General features: G+C 50.1%; 8 protein-coding genes across 8 annotated transcripts; 6 read left to right on the top strand and 2 right to left on the bottom strand.

Moving 5' to 3' along the window:
- Positions 1-267: 267 nt before the first annotated feature.
- On the top strand, positions 268-1,390 carry Z518_01230 (uncharacterized protein; the record flags this gene model as incomplete). Its single annotated transcript, XM_013421831.1, has 2 exons — positions 268-1,104; positions 1,238-1,390. 2 exons carry the CDS (start codon positions 268-270, stop codon positions 1,388-1,390), a joined length of 990 nt encoding a protein of 329 aa, XP_013277285.1.
- A 512-nt stretch (positions 1,391-1,902) lies between these two features.
- Z518_01229 (uncharacterized protein) lies at positions 1,903-4,746 on the bottom strand (the record flags this gene model as incomplete). The annotated part of the gene is made up of 4 exons (XM_013421830.1): positions 1,903-3,857; positions 3,907-4,289; positions 4,362-4,489; positions 4,549-4,746. The coding sequence occupies 4 exons, from the start codon at positions 4,744-4,746 to the stop codon at positions 1,903-1,905; spliced, it is 2,664 nt and encodes an 887-aa protein (XP_013277284.1).
- A 2,121-nt stretch (positions 4,747-6,867) lies between these two features.
- On the bottom strand, positions 6,868-7,574 carry Z518_01228 (uncharacterized protein; the record flags this gene model as incomplete). Its single annotated transcript, XM_013421829.1, has 2 exons — positions 6,868-7,133; positions 7,193-7,574. 2 exons carry the CDS (start codon positions 7,572-7,574, stop codon positions 6,868-6,870), a joined length of 648 nt encoding a protein of 215 aa, XP_013277283.1.
- Positions 7,575-10,192: 2,618 nt separating this feature from the next.
- Z518_01227 (uncharacterized protein) lies at positions 10,193-10,792 on the top strand (the record flags this gene model as incomplete). Its single annotated transcript, XM_013421828.1, has 1 exon — positions 10,193-10,792. One exon carries the CDS (start codon positions 10,193-10,195, stop codon positions 10,790-10,792), a length of 600 nt encoding a protein of 199 aa, XP_013277282.1.
- Positions 10,793-11,618: 826 nt separating this feature from the next.
- On the top strand, positions 11,619-12,512 carry Z518_01226 (uncharacterized protein; the record flags this gene model as incomplete). The annotated part of the gene is made up of 1 exon (XM_013421827.1): positions 11,619-12,512. The coding sequence occupies one exon, from the start codon at positions 11,619-11,621 to the stop codon at positions 12,510-12,512; it is 894 nt and encodes a 297-aa protein (XP_013277281.1).
- Positions 12,513-12,943: 431 nt separating this feature from the next.
- Z518_01225 (uncharacterized protein) lies at positions 12,944-15,573 on the top strand (the record flags this gene model as incomplete). Its single annotated transcript, XM_013421826.1, has 6 exons — positions 12,944-13,243; positions 14,007-14,508; positions 14,575-14,611; positions 14,664-14,799; positions 14,885-15,240; positions 15,291-15,573. 6 exons carry the CDS (start codon positions 12,944-12,946, stop codon positions 15,571-15,573), a joined length of 1,614 nt encoding a protein of 537 aa, XP_013277280.1.
- A 558-nt stretch (positions 15,574-16,131) lies between these two features.
- Z518_01224 (uncharacterized protein) lies at positions 16,132-18,095 on the top strand (the record flags this gene model as incomplete). Its single annotated transcript, XM_013421825.1, has 3 exons — positions 16,132-16,472; positions 16,551-17,949; positions 17,997-18,095. 3 exons carry the CDS (start codon positions 16,132-16,134, stop codon positions 18,093-18,095), a joined length of 1,839 nt encoding a protein of 612 aa, XP_013277279.1.
- Positions 18,096-18,721: 626 nt separating this feature from the next.
- On the top strand, positions 18,722-20,017 carry Z518_01223 (uncharacterized protein; the record flags this gene model as incomplete). The annotated part of the gene is made up of 3 exons (XM_013421824.1): positions 18,722-18,724; positions 19,052-19,167; positions 19,246-20,017. The coding sequence occupies 3 exons, from the start codon at positions 18,722-18,724 to the stop codon at positions 20,015-20,017; spliced, it is 891 nt and encodes a 296-aa protein (XP_013277278.1).
- Between the last annotated feature and the right edge of the window lie 346 nt (positions 20,018-20,363).

The raw sequence follows: 20,363 nt of genomic DNA, 5'->3' as shown, positions 1-20,363 counted from the left end.
GGCGTCTCGCCTACTCCCGCTCCTTCCCGATTCAGATGCTTATCTTGACTTTTTGCGGGGTGGAAGATAAAATATACAACAGAGAGAATTTCCCACTCGAGCATATACACGACCATCTGCTTTATCTACCAGGGCGGGCCAAGACTGCCTCTATCACAACATATCTCATGAAGTTATAAAATAAAACAACGTGGAATCCCAATCTCTACCTGTTTTCATCTCCGGCCATCCCCCCCTATCCACTTCAGCCTCGTCGCCCTATAAAAAATGAACAATACCGACCCAACCCACCGCAAAGCCATAATCGGCAACCCCAATGCCTCCTTCTGGCTCTACGACTCATCCACAGGCTTCGATCTCACTCACCGTCCCACCCCTACCTCACCAACTCCAACACCAACCTACACAATCCTAACAACCACGATCCCCATCACCATCTCCCCCTCCAAATCCGCCCTCGTGATCATCGACATGCAGAACTTCTTCCTATCCCCTCATCTCGGCCGACCCAGCGATTCCAAAGGCCTCCTCGCCCAACGACAGCTCCTCGACCACGCCATCCCGGCCGCCCGCAAGGCCGGCATCCGCATCATCTGGCTGAACTGGGGCTTGACCAACGAAGAAATCGCCACCATGCCACCCGCCACCCTTCGCGCTTTTGGCTTTGAAACTGTCCTTGCCGGTGACTTCCCATCATATGCGACTATCGACGCGAAGCAAGCAGCTATCGACTCTCACGGCGTCAACGAGGGCTGTGACAAGCTTAGCAACACTCAAATCGAGACATCGGGCAAAAACCCCCGCATCTACAAAGGCCTTGGGACCGAGATCGGGCATGTCGAATTGGACGACGGGTCTACTGTGCCCGGTGGTAGACTTCTCATGCGCGACACTTGGAACGCCGACCTGACGCCGTCCTTAAAGAGGGCATACGAAGAAGGCAAGACAGCCAGTCCACCGGACATCTGGATCCACAAAAACCGCATGTCAGGCCTGTGGGGCGCAAGTACAGCATGCACGGAATTTCTAGACCAAGAAGGCATAAAGACGCTATTCTTCGCCGGGGTCAACACCGACCAGTGCGTTGGTGGCAGTCTGCAAGATGTGAGTTTCATGATCTTATTTCCGTGTCTTGATATTTTAACTCCGTTCACACCCATCCTATACGCCGCAGAGATACCGATACGACAGTGGTAGATCCCAGTGATGGTTCAGAGCTTGACGATTCTTTTTCTAGGCATTCACGAAAGGATACGATGTGATTCTCCTATCCGATGGCGCCGGCACGACGAGTCCGTCGAGTAGTCAGGAGAGCATTGAATTCAATTGCGCGAAGACTTGGGGCTTTTGCACGACGTGCAAGAGTTTTGCTGAGGGAGTGGGATCATAAATGATATGTAAGAATGAAGCAATGACTTGAAACGAACATGGGCGACTGCTATCTGTTTCCTTGAATTCTGTATTCATACGCGATCCGTTTCCAAAGAGAACAACGAAGAGCCAAAAAGGTCCAGGAAAGTTGCTCGAGGGATTGTGAAAGTAGTGGTTGACCTAGAATCAGTGAAGCTACCCTGCCCCATTCCCCCCCCCACCCAAAAAAGGTATTTTGTCCACAGGCCATACACGAGAGCTCAATGGACGAGACCAACTTATCGGGGTTCTGCGAATGGTGATGTGTCCGCTCGGTAGACGGAGAAGCTCAGAACAGAAGAATGTATTGGCCAACAAGTTTGAGGGCGTAAGAATGGGGTATCATATATTGTACAAATCTCGGTTGTTGCAAGTATCACTCCTGCCCACCAAGAGTGCTATTCTTCTCGCTATAAACGCCTTGGACGGCAGTTACACTTGATTGACAACTCGTGTACATGCTGGAAAAGAAGCAGCTTGCAAGTATCATTGCTATGGCATCGTTCCATCATTCATTCCATCACTCAAAATGAAGTCGTTATAGCTGGGCTGGCCAAACTCCGCCCAATCCCATTCGAAAGTCATGGGCATCTGCCACAAATCCTGAGGCACAAAAGGTTGTTGGAACGACCCGACATTGAGAGGCGACATTGTTGAGCTGGGCATCTGTTGGCTACTCAAGTCGGGGCTGAGTCCAGGTTGAGTGAGCATGTCAACATAATCATTGTCGAGATTGGCCATGCCGAAGAACGAGTTGTTAGGGTTGAGAGAGTTGCCTGGAGTATTAGCGCCCATTGGTGTAGCTGATACTCCGGTCGCCGGAAGCGAGGTTCCTGGAGCACGAGGAGAGCTTCCGGTGCCACTTGATCTTCGAGAGCCAGCCGTGCGTCCGTTAATCTGTGACTGGACCTGTGCCATTGCAGACTGGTTGACACGTAGGATTTCTTCCGGGACAAGTTTGCGCTTCCTCTTGGTGCCTTCTTTTTCGGCCCTCTCAATCACTACTCTTGCAATGCGAGCAAACTCTGAACAAACGGTAAGCATGCGAGTCAGAGATCCTGTCCCCTCATCATGGGCAACATTAGACAAGAAGTTGACAACAAGGTCCATGAGCTTGATATCGGCTCTTGCACGAGTGTCCTGAGGATTTTGCAGAACGTTGGCAAAGAGGGTGACGAGTGCAGAGACTGGGAAATACAGAATCAGCCAGACACAGGCAAAATCGCCTTGAGGAATATATTTGATGAGGTGTATAGAGGCTCGAGCAGCGGAGACGCAAAGAGCCGCCGAAGAAAAGACTCGTGGGTTGAGGGGTCTGGCATTGAGTCCTTGGATCGCATATTCGGATAACCGACTCGTCCAGTAGCCATGGTGCACAGACATCCGATGTATCGTGGTCAGACAGTTGTAGTAGGAGAAATGGAGGACGACGATGTGTAAGATGAGAGGGGTATGGGAGGTTTTGATTTCGTGCTCGGGCCGGAAATCGAGTGGAATGCTGTCTTTCCATGCTTCAAGCTCCCGGTCGAGCTCGCCGATCGTATTGAGTAGCTCTCCGTCGCTTTGCTTGGATGCCCGAACGGAGTAGAGTTGCCGATAGACTTTGCTGGAAATGATGGCGAACTCGCACATCAGACGGAAGAGGTTGATTTTGCTCTTACCATCGGCCAGCGGAACATTTCCGATGTTATCCGGAGGGTCCTCGGAGGGTAATTCGACATTCATGTCGTCATCATCTTGGGCCGGGGGTCGGCCAGCTCGAAGACAGGCATCCTTGTCGAGCAGGTACCCAATCCAGAAAACTCGTTTGCGTTGTTCGACTTCTATGGGGTTCAAGTTGAATGCGGACCCTCGTTTGTGCAGACCTATTGTATGAGAGCACCTGATGGCGGCGGCGATGAGGAAGAAAGACGGTTGCGGATTGGGTGTTCCCTGCAAAAACAAAGCCATTCCCAATAGAGCCTGGACACTGAGAAGATCAGTATTCCGCATGGTCAGCTCCGTGATGACTCCCATAGCATTCTTCAAGTATAACCAAGCCTTTTGATCGTCTTCCTGAGGAACAACGTTACTCATGACTCGGATCCGATATGCAATGGCGAGAGCGACGTTGATACTCGCCCACCAGCCGCTTCCCTCATAAGGATCTTTTGAATATTGTTTCTCCACCAGGTGCATAAAAGTGGGTTCGTGAAATAATGGGAACATGCAATTGAAATTCTCAAAGAAATCCTTGAACAACGACATGGCTTCCTCCTTCGGCGGCAGAGGTTTGAAGACTCGGCGAACAAAAATGTCGCCAAATACCTCCGGCTTCCAATATTGCCATTTGATATCGTCCTCGTTAACCGCATTTTGAATAGTTTCCTGGAATGAGGTGTCCCCAGTCTTCTGGTTGACCCACTCAATTCCTTTGCTGGAGAAGATGGAGAATGCAGACGAAGATCCTAGATGTGGTCAGGTTACCCAAAATGGAGGAGCAATGATGGTCCTTACCGATATATCGGGTTTCGCCTACGTTGTTGGTCACGAGAGAGCACATGGCCTCGGAAAGATTTTCTACATCCTCTCGCACTGCTTTGTCGCCCTCTGTGCTGGAGGGAGTGACGATGTCGCGTGGGGTGTCGTGGGACGAGTCTCTTTGGGATCCTGGTCTTGGTGAGCTCTCGGGCACGGTAGAACTGGCACCACTCTTTGGAGGAGCAGGAGATTCTGTTTTCTGCGCCAAAGCATCTTTAGAAGAAGCTTTTTCGGCGAGCCGCCTCTCCAACGTTCCTAGGTCCGTTTTGCCGGCCTCTTCTTCGGTCAGAAGGCCAGACATGCGCAATAGCGACTCCATGCGCCCAAGGCGGTTTTCAAGGCCCTCAATATATTTCGCGCTGGCGACATATCAGATCAGTCTCATTTTCGAAGGAAGGAGGGGGCCGATTGGGGATTTCAGATCAACCCACCCTTTTGGAGGATTTCGTTTCTTCTCCACTTGCGTGAAGACACATTCTGTTTTATAGTTTATACAGTGACCACATTTGGGCATCTTCCCATCACACTTGATTTTCTTCTTCCTACACATATCACACGCCTATAGGAGGTGTCAGAGAGCGAGGGTCCTTTCCTTCACAAAAGTTTGTGGGTGCACACCCTTGCAATACGTCGGCGCTTAGGGTCATTCTCGTCGACAACACCATCATTCAGATCTCCAAAGTAGGTACCGGGAGGAAGCGTAGGAGGAATAGGAGTGCCATCCGGATTATATGCACCAAAGATCTGAGGAGGTGGCTGTGAGACAAACTGGGATATGTCATATCCCAGGCTCTCAATGCTGCCTCGATGATCCATGGTGATTCCGGAGCCGCCGTGGCAGTTCCCTTTTTCGTCAATCTTTGGATCGGAGGAGGAATGATCTTTGGACCGGCCGTGATACGGAAGGATGCAGGAGGAACTGGGCCCCAGAGAGAGAGAGCGCAGACGTCAGGATTGGTAAGCAGAAGGGCTCATTATGGGGTGGAGGTCATCAGTGGTGATGGTTGCCGCCAGGTACGAGGCCTTGTAGAGAGGGGATCGCAGGGTGCAATGAGGTGAAGAGAGAGGGAAGGGTGAGATAGCAAAGACTGAGGATTCAGGCAGAGAGAAGAGAAACGAGAGGGAGAGAAGTGTGCGTGTAAAAGTGTATCAAGTTTCTTCTAGGATTGTGGTATTAGCTATCAAGTGGTCTTAGGAATTGTAATGGTGGAGGAGGCACGAGTAGCAGGCGATACACTAGGAGGGATACGATTTACGGGTACGAGAGGCGGACTAGTAGGGAGCCCTAGGAGCGGTTTAGCTATGGATTTTAGGGATTTACGGCAGCTCCGTTGTTACGCAACAGTTGCCCAGTGGTCGGAGGCTGAGTCCTGAAACCTGAGAAGACGGACAGCCCTGCTCTCATCAATGGCGTACGCTCAATCTCCCATGTTCAAAAATCCGTTTAGGAATTTGGCCGGCCAGGCACCCACCATTTCTCTGCTCTTGGGTTTATTAGCTGAATCGAGCGGATTCAAGCGATTGGATCGATGTCGTTTTGAGCCATCCTTCTTCAGTGTCTTTCATCCTTCATCAAACCCACCCACTCCGTCAGCCACCGACAACAATGATGACTCCACTTCACGTCTCTTGGAGGCTTGGGGCTTTGATGCCTGGTTCTTCCTTTTCCCCTTTCCCTTCGAATATCATTCCTCTAGTGTATCAGGCTTTACTTCCTACAACTCATTATTAACGGCAACGTGGCTGTTAGTCTTCGCTCCATCCCATATCCCCGGACTCCTCTATTCACGGTTTAGTTTCAACCCTTTACCTCATCCGCCATCACATCACTTTTTGGGGAGAGAGGTCGGGTTTCATCCACACTAATTCGGAAAAGAGGCAAGACACTTCCTCCTGCGCCCGTCTTTCGAATCGCGAATTATCGGCACAGGTGACTGGGAACATTTTTTGCCTCCGACCCACCAGTCGTCCTCCACCAGCGGACGCTTTTTCCACGAGATGCTACAAGCGTTGAACTCTTTGCCTCTTCTGCCATAACTGAACGGACCGTTTTTCGGACTCGGAGAATGTGACTGCCGGCGGACCCGACCTAGTTCTTTTTCATCCGAGTCCTTGTCCTCTTATACGTACCCCTGATAAGAAACTCTACGTACCAAACTGTCAGCCTGCTTGCCGACTCGGCCGAATGCGCATGGTTTTTTTGCCCTGGGACTGACTCAAGAGGACGATCTGTCCAAAAGCCCTGCACGAGACCAGGAGATGAGCCATTTTCCACCCATCATCTTCTCCCCATTCATGTTTTCGTTAGTTCTTGGTTCTACTGTATATCGAGTACGTTGACCGCACCTTCCAACTCCTGCAGGAAAAAAAAAGAACTTTGCAGATGAGTCGGGACGAAAAGCAAAAATTGCTAAGTCGTGTTGACATTCGAAAAGATCCTTTTGACGGAGTCACTGGTCGCCACAATCTGATCTGTGAAGGTAAAAAGCCCAACGCAGAAAAAACCAGCGCAAGCAGGTGGAGATGCTTGAGGACTGTCATTTAAACTCATTGGTCCGATGTTTGACCGTTTCTGTGTCTGGAAATTTTTGCCTCCCTTCTTGTATCTTCAGTTCGATGCCGTTTCCTTTCCTGTGCTGATTTCGTTTATCCTTTTATCCAAATATATACCTATTCCTTTTCCGCTTCCTCAGATTTCGGGTTGACTTTGGTGCTGGCATCTCCTTTGCGAGTGCGCTTGTTCGATCCCCTTCAGATTGGTCCCCTCACAGAGCCTCACATCTGTCGATGAATGCCCAGCCATATCTTTCCCAAAATTTCTCCTTGCAAGCCAGGTATTTCTGGTCTTTGTTCCTTTGACGCCAGACCTGACTTGTGACCACACCCAGCTCGCATCGATGAACAATTTGCCCATCGTCAGTTATCGTCCTCGGATTCTCAGGAACATTGGACAGGAGCGGCGGCGGGAGTGATTCCATGGCTCTCCGTATCATTTTCTGAGGGATCTTCCTCATCCTCCTCGGAAGCGTGTTCCTTGCCCTCGTTTTTTGAGGTTTCACCTGGACCACCAGCTGTTTCTTCCCGGTCCCAGTCATCCCTCAGGAGCCAACGGTCGGTGACGTCTATCGGAGAATACTCATCGGCGCTGGCATCGCTATCCTCTTGTGAACCATCGGCATCAGAGCCTTCCTCTTCATCGTCATCTTAAGTGAAGTCGATAGCTGAACGCTATTGGTGATTACGGATATTAGTCTCTTCATACGGCGAAAACTGCCAGCACCTGAATCGACGTCCTCATCTTGATCGTCGCCATTGTCTAGATCACCGAGGTAATTTCTCTCATGGTCAACGTTGTAGCTGCCTCTGTTGGGGTCCAGTTCCCCGTTATCTCGTGCAGAGTCAGGCTCCGATTGATCAGAATTCCGGTCGCCACCCTTGTCTTCTGAGTTCAAGTCCCTCGCTTTGAGTATCGCGATATGACACTGCTTTTGGCCGCGGCCGCGGCGGAGGAGGATCTGATTCATCAAAGATCCATCGAAGCTGATATTACGTTCCTGGCAGACTCTTCTTTTGTTGGCTTCGCTCATGTCCACATTGGCTCCAGCGTATGCGTGAAAGTGTGCAGGATTCACAACCTCGGACATTTCGGCATCTTGATGCACGTTCCCATCATCGGCATTCAAGAAGGCTTCTGACAAGTGAGTAACATGTCCCCGCAGGCTGCCATAATTTTTCTCCCAAAAGTTTTGACTATCAGCCAACCCCAGACCTGGAATGCCAGTCCTATTTTCTTCGGATATGGTCTGTCCTAGTCTGGGTCTGAATTCGGGTAGACTCCCAGTATTGTGGAAGTCTCTGGTTGATGAGCATATGCCATGGGCTGAGCTAGGTCTTTTCAGTCGTGCCGATCACCGAAGTCATTACGAACAGGTGCATATCCTGCTGGCTATGCCTATTCATGTCCTTCCTCCTGCAGGCCCGATTGTCTCAGAGAGCACAGGCAATCCAGCTTGGTCCCATTCCATTTCAAACATATTATCGATGTCATCTGACAGCCCTGACAGTAGGCCATCTATGAGCACTGCTGCCACGCGACTATCTGCCATACGTTCCAGTCGTAGTAGCTCTGGTCTAGACTCGACAGTTTGTTGCTCATCCAACTCCATAGGCCCCACAGAGATTTACGCATGATGTTCGGGCGTTAAATTCCCGTGAGTTCCTTCAGGCTGTTGCTGTTGTTGTGGCTCCGTGATATGAAAATCAAAGGAAGGTTCTGTCGGATTTGAGAAACCTTGTGTAGCTGAGAGCTCTTGGAGGATATCAGAGACTTGGGTACTATTGTCGGGGGGTCAAACTACCCTCCGGCTGTTGCTGTTCCGTGGTAGGACGGCCTCCTGCTGTCCAGTTGCATGGTTGCAAAATGAAGTGACTGTTGGATTCCTAGTGGCCTGCCCGGTTGAACTGAACTGCCGCCATGAGAAGCCCACCGTTCTCGTTGCGGTTGGGGCCTCCAAGTTTCTCTCTAGGGTTGTCTTCAGTTCATTCGGGCGAGAGTCTTACTCAAATCGGCATGCCATGTTCTGGTCAGAATCGAAACGGGCATGGCGAGGCTGAGATCCAGAGCCTTGCCTTTTACTGGCACAGCGCAGGCTGCTCGGCCGACCCGGAGGTAGAGGCGGAGCTTGGCTGGGTGCAGATGGTATGTTCCCGAACAGAGAAAGGGTTTTTACCAATCGGCATTGCCGCCAGTTCCAAGCGCACTCTGAGGGCGACGAGAACGAGGTTGAGCCACTCGTCGGCCATGCACAGTCAGAAAAGGTGAGGATTCGGGGATGCTTCGTTCACAGAGGAGCCTGCGAAGCCACCGGCTTCGAAGCACTGTTATTGTTGTCCTCATCCTCCTCCTGGTCATCGTCCAAGTCCGAGATCTGCTTTCTTGACACAACAGAACACAATTTGCCAAAAATTTGCACGGTTTCCATCGCTTGCTCTCTGACTGGTGCCTTGATTTTAGGGGACGTCTGAGTCGCAGCATTAGAAGCGTGACTGACTTGAGTACATGCCGTGTCTTACAGTTCTGGAGGGGTCTGTGTCTCGGCGTTGGGGGTTGAACTGACTTAAATGGAGGTCGAAGGAACTGATTCATTTGTTTGAGTGCCACAGCTGATTCGTTCCTGTGGCTGCGGCTCACTGGCATCTACTTGGAGACTGCTTGTAGTCAAGTGAATATCCGTCTTTCACACCAACCCACAAAGATCTTGCCAAAATCCAAGCCACCAATAGAACCAGAGGGTATCGAGGTGAGATCCATGATCCAACAGGCGTCAAGAAGAAGACCCTGTTGCAGATTGAGCGAGCATATAGAAAACGAGTAGAGACATTTGGTGGAGCAGATCTTTGTGGGTGATACGGTCAACTGATGACAGAAAAGATATCAGAGATTGCCGCATCATTGTTTGTGATATGGAGTCCGACTTCGGGATTTTTTGATGCATTCAGCACATTGTCATCTGAATTCGATCTTCCTAGGCTTGAAAAAGTGCCGGCTAAGGAGACCGCGGACGACAGCTCTGGCCACAGCTGCTTCACCGGCCTCAGGGTAAGTGCGTCGAACCTGTACCATTGCGGCGGTGGAAAAGAGGAGGGAAAGAAGAAAGAGGAAGAACATCTCCATGACAGTGGTGATTGTATTAAAAGGTCGTGTCTTTGTGCTGGTGTATGAATAAGAGGTCGTAAGTTTATTTATCTCAATCACCCCACAGCTGAGTCTGAAGAAGAGATGAGGATTGGCTTTCAAAAGGTAAGTTTCAGAAAGTTTATGGCAAGTTTCCGGATTGCAAGAAAGCAGGACTGTTCCGATGAACTCTATCAATCAACCTGGCTTTGTAGGTTCAAAACACCCCGGCAGAAGTGTTTGAGGCAGTGAAGTGCCAATAATAAGTTTAAAGAACATGTCTGACTGTACAGTGCGATGACTTCATAATATTGATTTGCATTCAATTGATCTCAATGCCAATACTGAACAACGGTCTTGTCTGAAAGTCGTGTTGGCCCTCTGCTAGAATTGGTGGGTGGGGCAGACAAGGCTGAGGCGACTGGCACCGGCCAAAGAACTCTGGTGTGACGTCGGTTCTTGGTATGCAATGGGCACGTCCCTTTTCGGAAATCCAACTTTCCAGACGCGTTTCTCATTGCTACATTTCATTCATCACGACCCCTAGTGCAAGCTTCAACCAAGTCTTCTCATCAATTTGATCTCATCATGGCTCCAAATGTAGCCAAAGCCCTGGATCTCATCGATGCCGCCCACAGAGAAGACCCTAACAAGATCGAGGTCAACGGCGAGTCCATACCCTACGAGCTTCACTACGCGCAAATGATGACCGAATTTCTTGACCTCCACACCCCTAATGCGGACTCTCTTCTCGTCACAGCCGCCCGTGCACAGCATTTTCGTCGTTGGGAAGTCCCCCGCGATACCTACCCCAGGACAAAACCCGGCTATTTTGCATGGAGGACGTTCCTGAAAAAGAGACAAGCTGAACAGGTCAAGCAGTTGTGCCTGGAGTGCGAATACAGCGTAGAAGAGGCGGACAAAGTTGCGGGCTTGATTGCCAAAGAAGATCTCAAGAAGGGTGAAGGTGAGGGAGATCCAGATGCGCAAATTATCGAGGACGTGGCATGTTTGGTGTTTCTGGATGATCAGTTCGACGAGTTTGAGAAGGGTCACGATGAGGATAAGATCATCAGCATACTACAGAAGACTTGGGTCAAGATGGGAAAACGCGGTCAAGAACTTGCGTTGGCTATGGATCTGAGCGATCGAGCCAAAGAACTTGTCACCAAGGCTCTGTCAGGCTGAGACTGAGAGGGGCCACGGCCTTTACTCTTTGAGACCAATCCCCAAACCAACCAAACAATCTGTTGGGACCTTCGGTCAATCTTTACCAGGCATATGTCGAACCATTCATATTCACACGAGGGACATCCTATATGAGGGACTTTGGAAATATCGGCCGCGGTTCGATATCCGGCCTATACCCGTCTAAATAGTCCTAGAAGCCCGAATGCCGAATCGGAGCTCGATCTCACCCGGCTACGAGCTGGAGGTCGTGATTTCCGGTGTCGAAGCACAATTTGGATCTTGCAATCACCAACGCTGAAATGGAGGCAAAAACCACAGGAAGAGCTTGTGAATATTATTCCGGTGCTGCTCCCCCGGTCTGAGAGAAAATATAACTGTTGGCGGGAACGTACGAGGCTTCCTGATCTTTGGAAGCATCTTGTTGAAAGCATCTTATTGAGAGCCGTCCCACATCTGAAAGATGAAGAGGGATTTCTGACTGTACCAGCCACAAATCATCTCCGCATCAACCCCACGCCCCGCGATTTGCAGGTTTGCTCGACTCAGCAGGTTCACCGACAAGACTCCCTGTCATCCCTCTCGTGTTCTCTTATCCAAGGATCTCCGGCTCTCCAACAGCAAATCACCAGATATGTCTCTGTATCCCAAGATCGATTGCCATTCTCACTATCTTCCGCCGTTAGTAAGCTCTCATCTCAAAGACAACCCCTATTTGCTGATCGGTGGACAGAGGATATCGTCAGGCTCTCGCCGAGAATGGCCACAAGAATCCTGATGGAATGCCTGCTATTCCAGTATGCTTGACGCCAGTCATTGTAGCGCTATGACTAAGGGAATCCAGCATTGGAGCGAAGAGTCTCACCTCGAAATGATGAAAAGCATCAACGTCACGAAATCCGTGCTCAGTATCAGCTCTCCGGGGACCTATTTGAAGGCCGGCGACGACGAGTTGTGTCGAAAAGTAACCAGATATGTCAACGATTTTGGCGCGGATTTGAAGAAACGAAGGCCAGAGCAATTTGGATTCTTTGCTTCTCTCCCATTGGCCGATGTTGAGTTCTGCTTGCAAGAAGTTCCACGGGCATTAGACGAGCTCAACGCGGACGGTTTCGTGGTGATGACCAATTTCCAAGGCTCCTATCTTGGACATAAAGACTTTGATCCAATATTTGATGAGCTCAATCGAAGAAAGGCAAAGGTCTTCATGCATCCGACAACACCTTGCTTACCTTCAGGAACTGCAGCGACTCCTCTCGCGGATTTCCCTCGGCCAATGTTTGAATTTCTCTTCGACACCGCTCGGGCTGTCATCAACTTGTTCCTGTCGGGCACAGTAAGTCGCTGTCCGAACGTGACATTCGTTGTACCTCATGTAGGCGGGACATTCCCTCCACTTATCAATCGATTCTCCAATGTCGGACCTCTTCTGAAGCTCCCTGGATTGGACCCAAGAGTTACTCCTGCATGGGTCAAAGAGAGCCTGAACACACAGTTCTATTTCGATACGGCGGGTTGGGCGTTCCCAGAGCAGATAAAGGGCTTGTTGCATTACATTACGGTGGACCGAATGCTGTATGGCAGTGATTTTCCATTTACTCCCCTGCCAGCTGTAGGAACACTGTCTAAGGATCACGATCAGTACTTACCAGAGGTGTTCCCTGATGAGGAGGATCGTAAGAAGCTTTGCAGACAGAATGCCGCGAAGCTTTTCGGCTGAAGTTCTGGTCTTCTGAACGTTCATTGTAGGCCCAAGGAGATCCCTGCCAAGCATGGCAAGAAGTTCATTCGTTTAGCAGAAGCACTTGACTCAAACACATTGCTGTGGTCGTCCTGGGGCCGGATAAGATGAAACGTAGCTGTTGTGTGACAAGCCTTTGGGAATTTACCTTCCATTTGCTCGGGTGGAATATCCGAGCTCCTCCAAATCGTCATAGGGTTAAAGTACGGTGACCGGTGGATGCTGTATGAAGTCAACAAACTCTGGACTGTGTCGAAATATATATTTATCCATCAGTCTGCTCGCAATCATGAATATCTTCGAGGTTGCGGATTGCTTGTTGGAGATAATCGATATCCACGTTATAATATATCGACAGATCATCCGAAGACCGAGAAACAGGCCACTCTCACACAAATATTGCACCCAGGATGGCCGATAGCCCCGCTGCGGAAGGCCAGAAAGCAACCAACGGAGCCCCAGGCTCGCATTCCACTCTCTTTGGACTCGACGGACAAAAGAGGTCCTCAATTCCAGCGGGTGCAGGAGCAGGATCAGGAATCATCGGCACAAGCGGTCATACAGGCGCGGCCAACAAGAGTAACATTGCAGATTTATCAGACGAAGACAATGCTCAGACAACAACAGCAGGCATGCCCCAGGGCGGTAAATCCAGCGCCGTCCCCGGGTCGGGGTCTGAAACATTCACTCCCAGTCAAGGAACAGGAGATGTACAAAACAAGAAGGAAGGAGTTTTCAGCAAATTGAATCCATTGACATGATTGATGAATGCAGAAAAGGAGGGAATGGGCGCTGAAATGTCGAAACTCAGTTCGATGGTAACACATGCGGCAGAGGACTAATAGAGGAAGAAGGGATCTAATTGATGACTTGATGATTGCATATGACCTTATTCAATATCACAACGACAGACCTCTATTTCACATTTGTCTTTTCTCAAGGAGATAGGTCCTCTGGAGATGTCGCTGTTCATTACTTGCTTGTGGAGACCCAAGTCGCTAAAACTATAGGCTTTCAGCTGCGGAACCGGTCACCGTTTGTGGACGTCTAAGTAACCACACACTAGCCGGGATGCTTCCTGGACAGCCAGCTGCTCCTGCCCACAGACTTCCTTTGTGTCTGTGTCCCAAGGGGCATGCTTGCTGGCCTCGTACAAATTCAGCTTCCACTCTCTTTCAAACACTCTTCCATTAACCTCGAGTATCAGTTAACTTCATACTCACTTTCCGATGTCCCATTTCATGTTACTCTAACCTCGCACTCTACAGTCATACCATATAGCCCTTCGTCCTCCTGTCACTGCTTCCAGCAACAAACATATCAACCGGCCTCGATTGAAATTCCGCTTCCGCTCATCTGCCCGGCACCATTCCCCGTTGCGCGCTCTGCCGCATCCCTCAGACGCTCACAACACGCTTGATTTGCTGTCCGCCACGGCACCAATCACTCAAATCACCATTGTCCTCGTCACAGCCGCCTTTCCATCAAGATTTGCCCACCACGGCGTTGTCGACATATACCTCCCTCGACCCTTCTGACGACAAGATATACTCGGCCCCCCCCCCGCATACTCCGAGATCTGAAGGATCATCCTCGAGTCCACCGTCTCCACGACCACCGCCTTTTTCCTCTCTTTATTTCCCCTCCGACGCCGAGCCCGATCGCATTAGAGCAACCGTCTCCGAGACTGCCTGCGGTTCACTTCTCGCAACTGCTCCGGCACCCTCCTTCGAGGAGGCTCTCGCCGAAGACGACGCCGAGTCCAAGGCTGAGGCCGAGACAAAGGCTGCCCTTCCGCCGGACACCAAGGCACAGTCTTCCAAAGCACTTGACGAAGGAGAGCCTCCACCACCTTACACCGAAGGTTCCAGTCCGATATATTCTTTTTCCTACGTCATGGCAGCAGCTGGTGGTGCCGCCAGTATCATCACCCAAGTCCAGCAAACGACCGGATCACCCATCAATACATTGGGAGGTGAGTGAAGGTACTCACAAGAGGAAAGGATGTCCCGAATTTTGACAATAACTCTTATAGCGGGAGAAGCGGCGGCGGATGAACACATCACATTGGATCTGAGGTTTGTGTCACCAGTGCGGGAAGAAACAAAAGATCACGCTGACACTCTACAGAGGGACACATTTCACACTGTCGCGCGATGAACTGTTGACTCTCCCTGAATTTGTGTTGCTATCATTATTCCCCAACGGCCTCCTGCCAGATGGACACATGACCTCGTTTCATGATGGCGATGTCTACCCTGTTGACGTATGTGCCCCTCGAAACCTACATGTTATTTTTGTTCTGAGCAATCGTCGTATCCCACATCGGAGATGTAACATGTTTTTCACAGTATGACCCTGCATCCCTGCAATACATGTTAAACTTCTTCCGCGATGTCGCGCAATCAATACCTTCAACGTCTCCCTCACCGACTACACCACCAGAGAACGACCCTATATCGATTGAGCCACTACAAGGTTCCACCAAAGATATGCTCCAAGACAGAGCAGGAATCATCGTTCTGAGGGAGGATCTCGACTTTTACGTTATTCCTCCTCGAGCAGACATTGAACAAATGGAAATGACGGAGGTCAAACGTGCAGCAGGAAAGTCCCTGCTCAAGCAGAATGGGATCTTTTCTGGGCTCAAAAGAAGTGAGGAGGCCGGCACGACAGAACAACATTTGATTGAAATGTTGACCGCCGGGTATGTGCCGAGCAATCCCTTTTTAACAAGGCTAAGGCTGACTCAAGTAGTGGCTTTAATCACGATGATGCTTGGGGTCATCGGGCTGGAGAACCAAACAAAGCGGTCATTTGCAGTCTAGCCCTGGCCCGGTTACGAACAGATATCAAGGGTGATCTTGTAGGAAGCAACGCGGTGGGCATGGCTCAAAAGCTGTTATTGTTCTGGCGGAAGCCTGCACGAAGGTGCTGGTGGGAAGGTGTTGAATTGGATGATGTTGAAGGTGTTCAGGGCAAGGTCAAAGTATGGATCCGACGGGTCTGGACTCTTGAAATGGTAAGCGACCTTGACTGAATTTGATGCGGCGTCTTGCTAATCTTCCTTGCAGAGTGTCATCGGCCTACGGTGATAAGACAGTTGCTTTCGTTCTTTTCTGTCGTTCTGATTCCCATTACACCACCAAAAATCAGGCTTGTGATATCCTTCTTTTATTAGGCATTGCTGAGGAGCATTGTGGGATATTGGGAATGGGTGGGCTTGACGGACTGATGGGTTTAAAACCTGGTATACAGATACGAGGTGTGATACACTGGATGTGGTCTCCATAAAAATCCTCGATAAATCTAAGTCTCCAGACAGAATGCAGTTTCAGAGAGAGAGAGAGAGCGCCAGTGTTAGTAGGAATACTCTATCTTGAATCTCCTACCTGCGTATGTAAAGCTAGCGATTCGGGCTTGGCATCTGGAAGTCAAATGTGAACACTCATCTTTGGTACCCAAATCTTGACCAAGCGATTCAAGCCGCAGTAGGATCAGGTTTTTTTTTCTTCGTTACTTATTAATCTCTGCCATGGTGTCATAGCCTTGTCTATCCCTCTCTCTCTCTCTCTCTTTTTTTTTTTTTTTTTCCACCATGGCTTCAGCGCAGGCGTTCGTTACCAGCTATCCCCCGCGAATTCGACAATACGCCAATACGCTACTCCAACCAGTCCTACAAACACAGAATGTTGGCCCCGGTGGTCGCACAACTAAACGAGGAACAACGATAATAAACTATGCCGATGACGCATATGACGAAGATGACTTTGAAGACAGCGAGGGCCCGAGACGACCTACTGGTTTAAGATCCCTGCGACGGGAGGAGCTCGAAAAGAAAGAGCCGCAACATGAAAAGGTGGGCAAAGAAATACATGAACCTGTGGACTTGCAGCCGATATACAGAGACTGGGTCATCAGAAAAACGGTGAGACCGACGTAAGTTAAACTTTGTCCTGCCATCACCCAAATGTTGCGAAGATTCAAAGTGCTATTGACACGATTTCTCTTGTCTAGGACCGATGCGCAAGCCCATATTCAGGCACAATTGCCCCTTACTTTGATACCCATACGAATAGACCTCGATGTCCCACAGCATCAACCGGATGCACCTTATCCATTACCTCGAGGCGGTGTGGAGATGGGCCTGAATGCGACTCAGCCAATGTTCAAGAGACCTGAAATGGCCCCCGGTTACAAGATCCGAGATATCTTCTTGTGGAATCTTCACGAGAACCTGCTCACTCCGGACGACTTTGCTCTGAACTTTGTGCGAGAACTGGATCTTCCGAATCAGAATGCACTTGCTATGGCCATCAGTCAACAAATCCGCAATCAACTGGAAGACTATGCGGGAGTTGCCATGCATCCTCTCTTTCATACTCAACCGAAACGGGCACAGATGCCGGAGGTAAATCATGTCGCAACTCCATCGGCGCTTGCCAATGGAAGTTCTCGTGATGGAACTCCGCGACCCCTGGTGGGGGCTTCGATATCTCGGCCGGCCTCGACGACACCTGGCACACCGGCCCCTTCTACACCTCGACCCATTCAATTGAGCAATGGTGCCAGCCTGACTGCTGTCGCATCACTATTACCTCCAGATCCTCAAGTTGAGCAGCCCGAAGAAGCTCCTGTCGACCCGTATCTCAACCCTGACGACACATATCGATGCATCATCACGTTATCAATTTACCTCTCTTCCAAACTCTATCAAGATAAATTTGAATGGTCGTTACTACATCCACCTGGAGCCGCAGAAGCATTTGCAAAGCAGACGTGCGCCGATATGGGCCTGAATGGTGAATGGGTTATGGCAATCACCCATGCCATTTATGAAGCAGTGCTGAGATTGAAGAAGGAAGCCTGTGAAGGCGGGATGATGATGCTCGGCGGAGGCGCATGGGGCGGTGGCGAAATTGACAATCAAGCCGTCCGAGCGGAAGAGGGTGCAGGCTGGAGATACGACATCGATGATTTCGGTGCGGAATGGGAGCCGAAATTCGAAGCTCTGAGTAAAGAAGAAATCGAAAAGAGAGAAGGCGATCGAGAACGACAGTTGAGAAGATTACGGAGAGAAACAGCGAAATTTAGTTCCACTGCGGGCATGGTACCTTCCATACGAGAGCAGGAGGCTCAACAACGTGGAAGCTACTTCGATTATACCGGGATCGGAAATGGCGAAGATACGCCATTGATGGGACGGGGAGAGCGAAGTAAGAAGAAACGACGATTCCGATCTCTCAGTCCGGTGGCCAAAGCTCAAACTCCCGAAGGTGGTAGTTCTTCTGGTGCAGGATGGGGAGGAGAGGGTAATCGACTGAACGAATATGACAGACAGAATTGGAGGTGTAGGCATTGTCTGATATGGGGAAATGCAGTATGGGCTGCTCGAGATGGACCACTTGGTCCAAGAGTGAGTATTTCCCTGAATCTGGATTGATCGTTTGCTGACCGCTCCAGACGTTGTGCAACAATTGCGGCTTGATCTATGAACGAGACAAGAAACTTCCGGTGTGGTCTGAGGGTCTGCATAGACATACGGCGCCCATCGGAAGGTGACGTCGTTTCTGAACATGAGATCCGTTTCGAATTTTGATTCACTGTCAACCTTAATATCTTCAAGTTCTATTCGTGCTGGTTTAGATGGAAATGTTGTCCAGATTGAGCAGGGAAAGGGAAGGCAATTGTGTTTTCAAAAGGGGGGGGGGCAAGGGTTACTACTTTCACCCAGCAAGGCGTTCTTGCGGCAGCGAGCAATACATGGCAAAGATTTCTCGGCTGATGATCAGATTCGGATAGGCGAAGTGGAATGTAAAAGAGAGCTGTTTTATGCCGGAAGTATTTACACTACTAATATCAGGGTTGATAGAATCCTGAGCTTTCAGTCCAAGGTGCAAATACACGCGTATCATGCCAGATCAGATAAGATTCGAGAATGGGCTTGGCTGTGGTGTTTGCTAAGGCTTCAACTCCACGCAGCTAATGGCGGGAGAATCGTGTGTGATCATTGATGCCAGATGTTCACTTGTGCAACTTGACGTGTTCTATTCTTTCCTAGACGCAGATCGTCTTGATACGAATATTTCTCTTAGATATGCGGTAGTGGGTTCTCATCTAGTTCTCTTCCTGTTTACCTTCGCGCTTCCCTCGTCCCATCCTTTGCAAGGGCGCGAGTTGTCTTCAAAATGGTGAGTACATACATACACACGCAACTCCAGCATATTCTATGTTCGACGAATTTCTGCGCGAGAAATGGGGAGTGCAGTGAAACGTCAGTCTTGCAGCAGCCTTGATCATACGGCTCTCGAGAGAATTAGAGTCTAGATGCTAACTCAACAATTAACAGGCGCAAGTCATTGCAAACGCCGGCCACGATGATATGATTGTATGTCTTCCGCCTATTTTGTCCCCAGACATTATCCCTGTCCGACCAAATCTCTGTTCACCAACATATAAAAGAATCCAAAAGCTGGGAGAACCAAGGACAAGACTAATGAGACACTATGGAGGTATAGCATGATGCCGTACTAGATTACTACGGTCGCCGACTAGCAACATGTTCAAGCGACAAGACAATCAAGATCTTCGAGATTGAAGGTGACCAGCACCGGTTAACCGAGACATTGAAAGGGTATGCATGTGAATCTTTCTATTTTCCACCTCTCCGTTCCATTCAACAATTCCACATCCCTGACACCGCGAATCCCAGTCACGAAGGCGCAGTCTGGTGTGTATCCTGGGCGCATCCCAAATTCGGCACCTTACTCGCCTCTTCCTCCTACGACGGGCGCGTCCACATCTACCGCGAATCCCCCTCCCAACTACCCACACAACAGCCGATATGGTCTCTCGTCTTCACCTCAACCATCCACACCGCCTCCGTCAACATGGTGGCCTGGGCACCCCCCGAGCTCGGCTGCCTGCTCGGCTGCGCCAGCTCGGACGGCAACGTCTCCGTCCTCGAATTCCGCGACAATCAATGGGCCCACGTCATTTTCCCGGCCCACGCCATGGGCGTGAACGCAGTCAGTTGGGCCCCCGTGGGCGTTCCGGGCGCGATCGCCCGCAAAGATGGCGGAGCTGGCGCCCAGCCCACGCGTCGCTTTGTCACGGGTGGAAGCGACAATGCCGTGAAGATCTGGGAGTTTAACGCCTCGACGCAGAATTATGAAAATACGCTCGTCCTACCGAATGGGCATACTGATTGGGTCCGAGATGTCGCCTGGTCGCCGACTTTGCTATCGAAGACGTATATTGCGAGCGCTAGCCAGGATAAGACGGTCAAGATCTGGACCTCGACTGGCAGTAATGCTGGGGACTGGACTTTGGCTAAGACACTGGAGTTCGATGCCGTTCTGTGGCGAGTCAGCTGGAGTCTCTCGGGAAATGTGCTCGCTATCTCCGGTGGGGATAATAAGGTCACATTGTGGAAGGAGGATCTGAAGGGGAATTGGGAATTGGTGAGAGAGGTCACGGAATGAATCTCGACAAGTGGATGACGCATATGACGGTTGGAAGTCGAGGACAAGCGGTTGTATCGATGAAGATGGGCGTAGAGGCTATGCGAATACGGGCCTAACAAAATCCAAATGAATTGAGTTGAATTGTAGGGAAAACTAATTCCGGCAGACTCGGACAAAAAAGAAAACAAAATGGATCAAATTTTTGAACTGGGTTCAAGTCTTTCTTTTTTTTTTTTTTCTCTGTGTGTGTTGAGCCTCGGGAAGGGGAAGGGGAATGTCGATTCACAGATCTATCTCCTACGCCTACGTATGAGCAGTTCATATATGCAGAGAGGTGGAACCAGGTATCAGTGAAAATGCTATG

The sequence above is a fragment of the Rhinocladiella mackenziei genome (genome assembly GCF_000835555.1).
Source record: "Rhinocladiella mackenziei CBS 650.93 unplaced genomic scaffold supercont1.1, whole genome shotgun sequence".
NCBI classification, from domain to species: domain Eukaryota; kingdom Fungi; phylum Ascomycota; class Eurotiomycetes; order Chaetothyriales; family Herpotrichiellaceae; genus Rhinocladiella; species Rhinocladiella mackenziei.
Note: the sequence above shows the minus strand (reverse complement) of the source record. Positions and strands in the feature narration are given on the sequence as shown.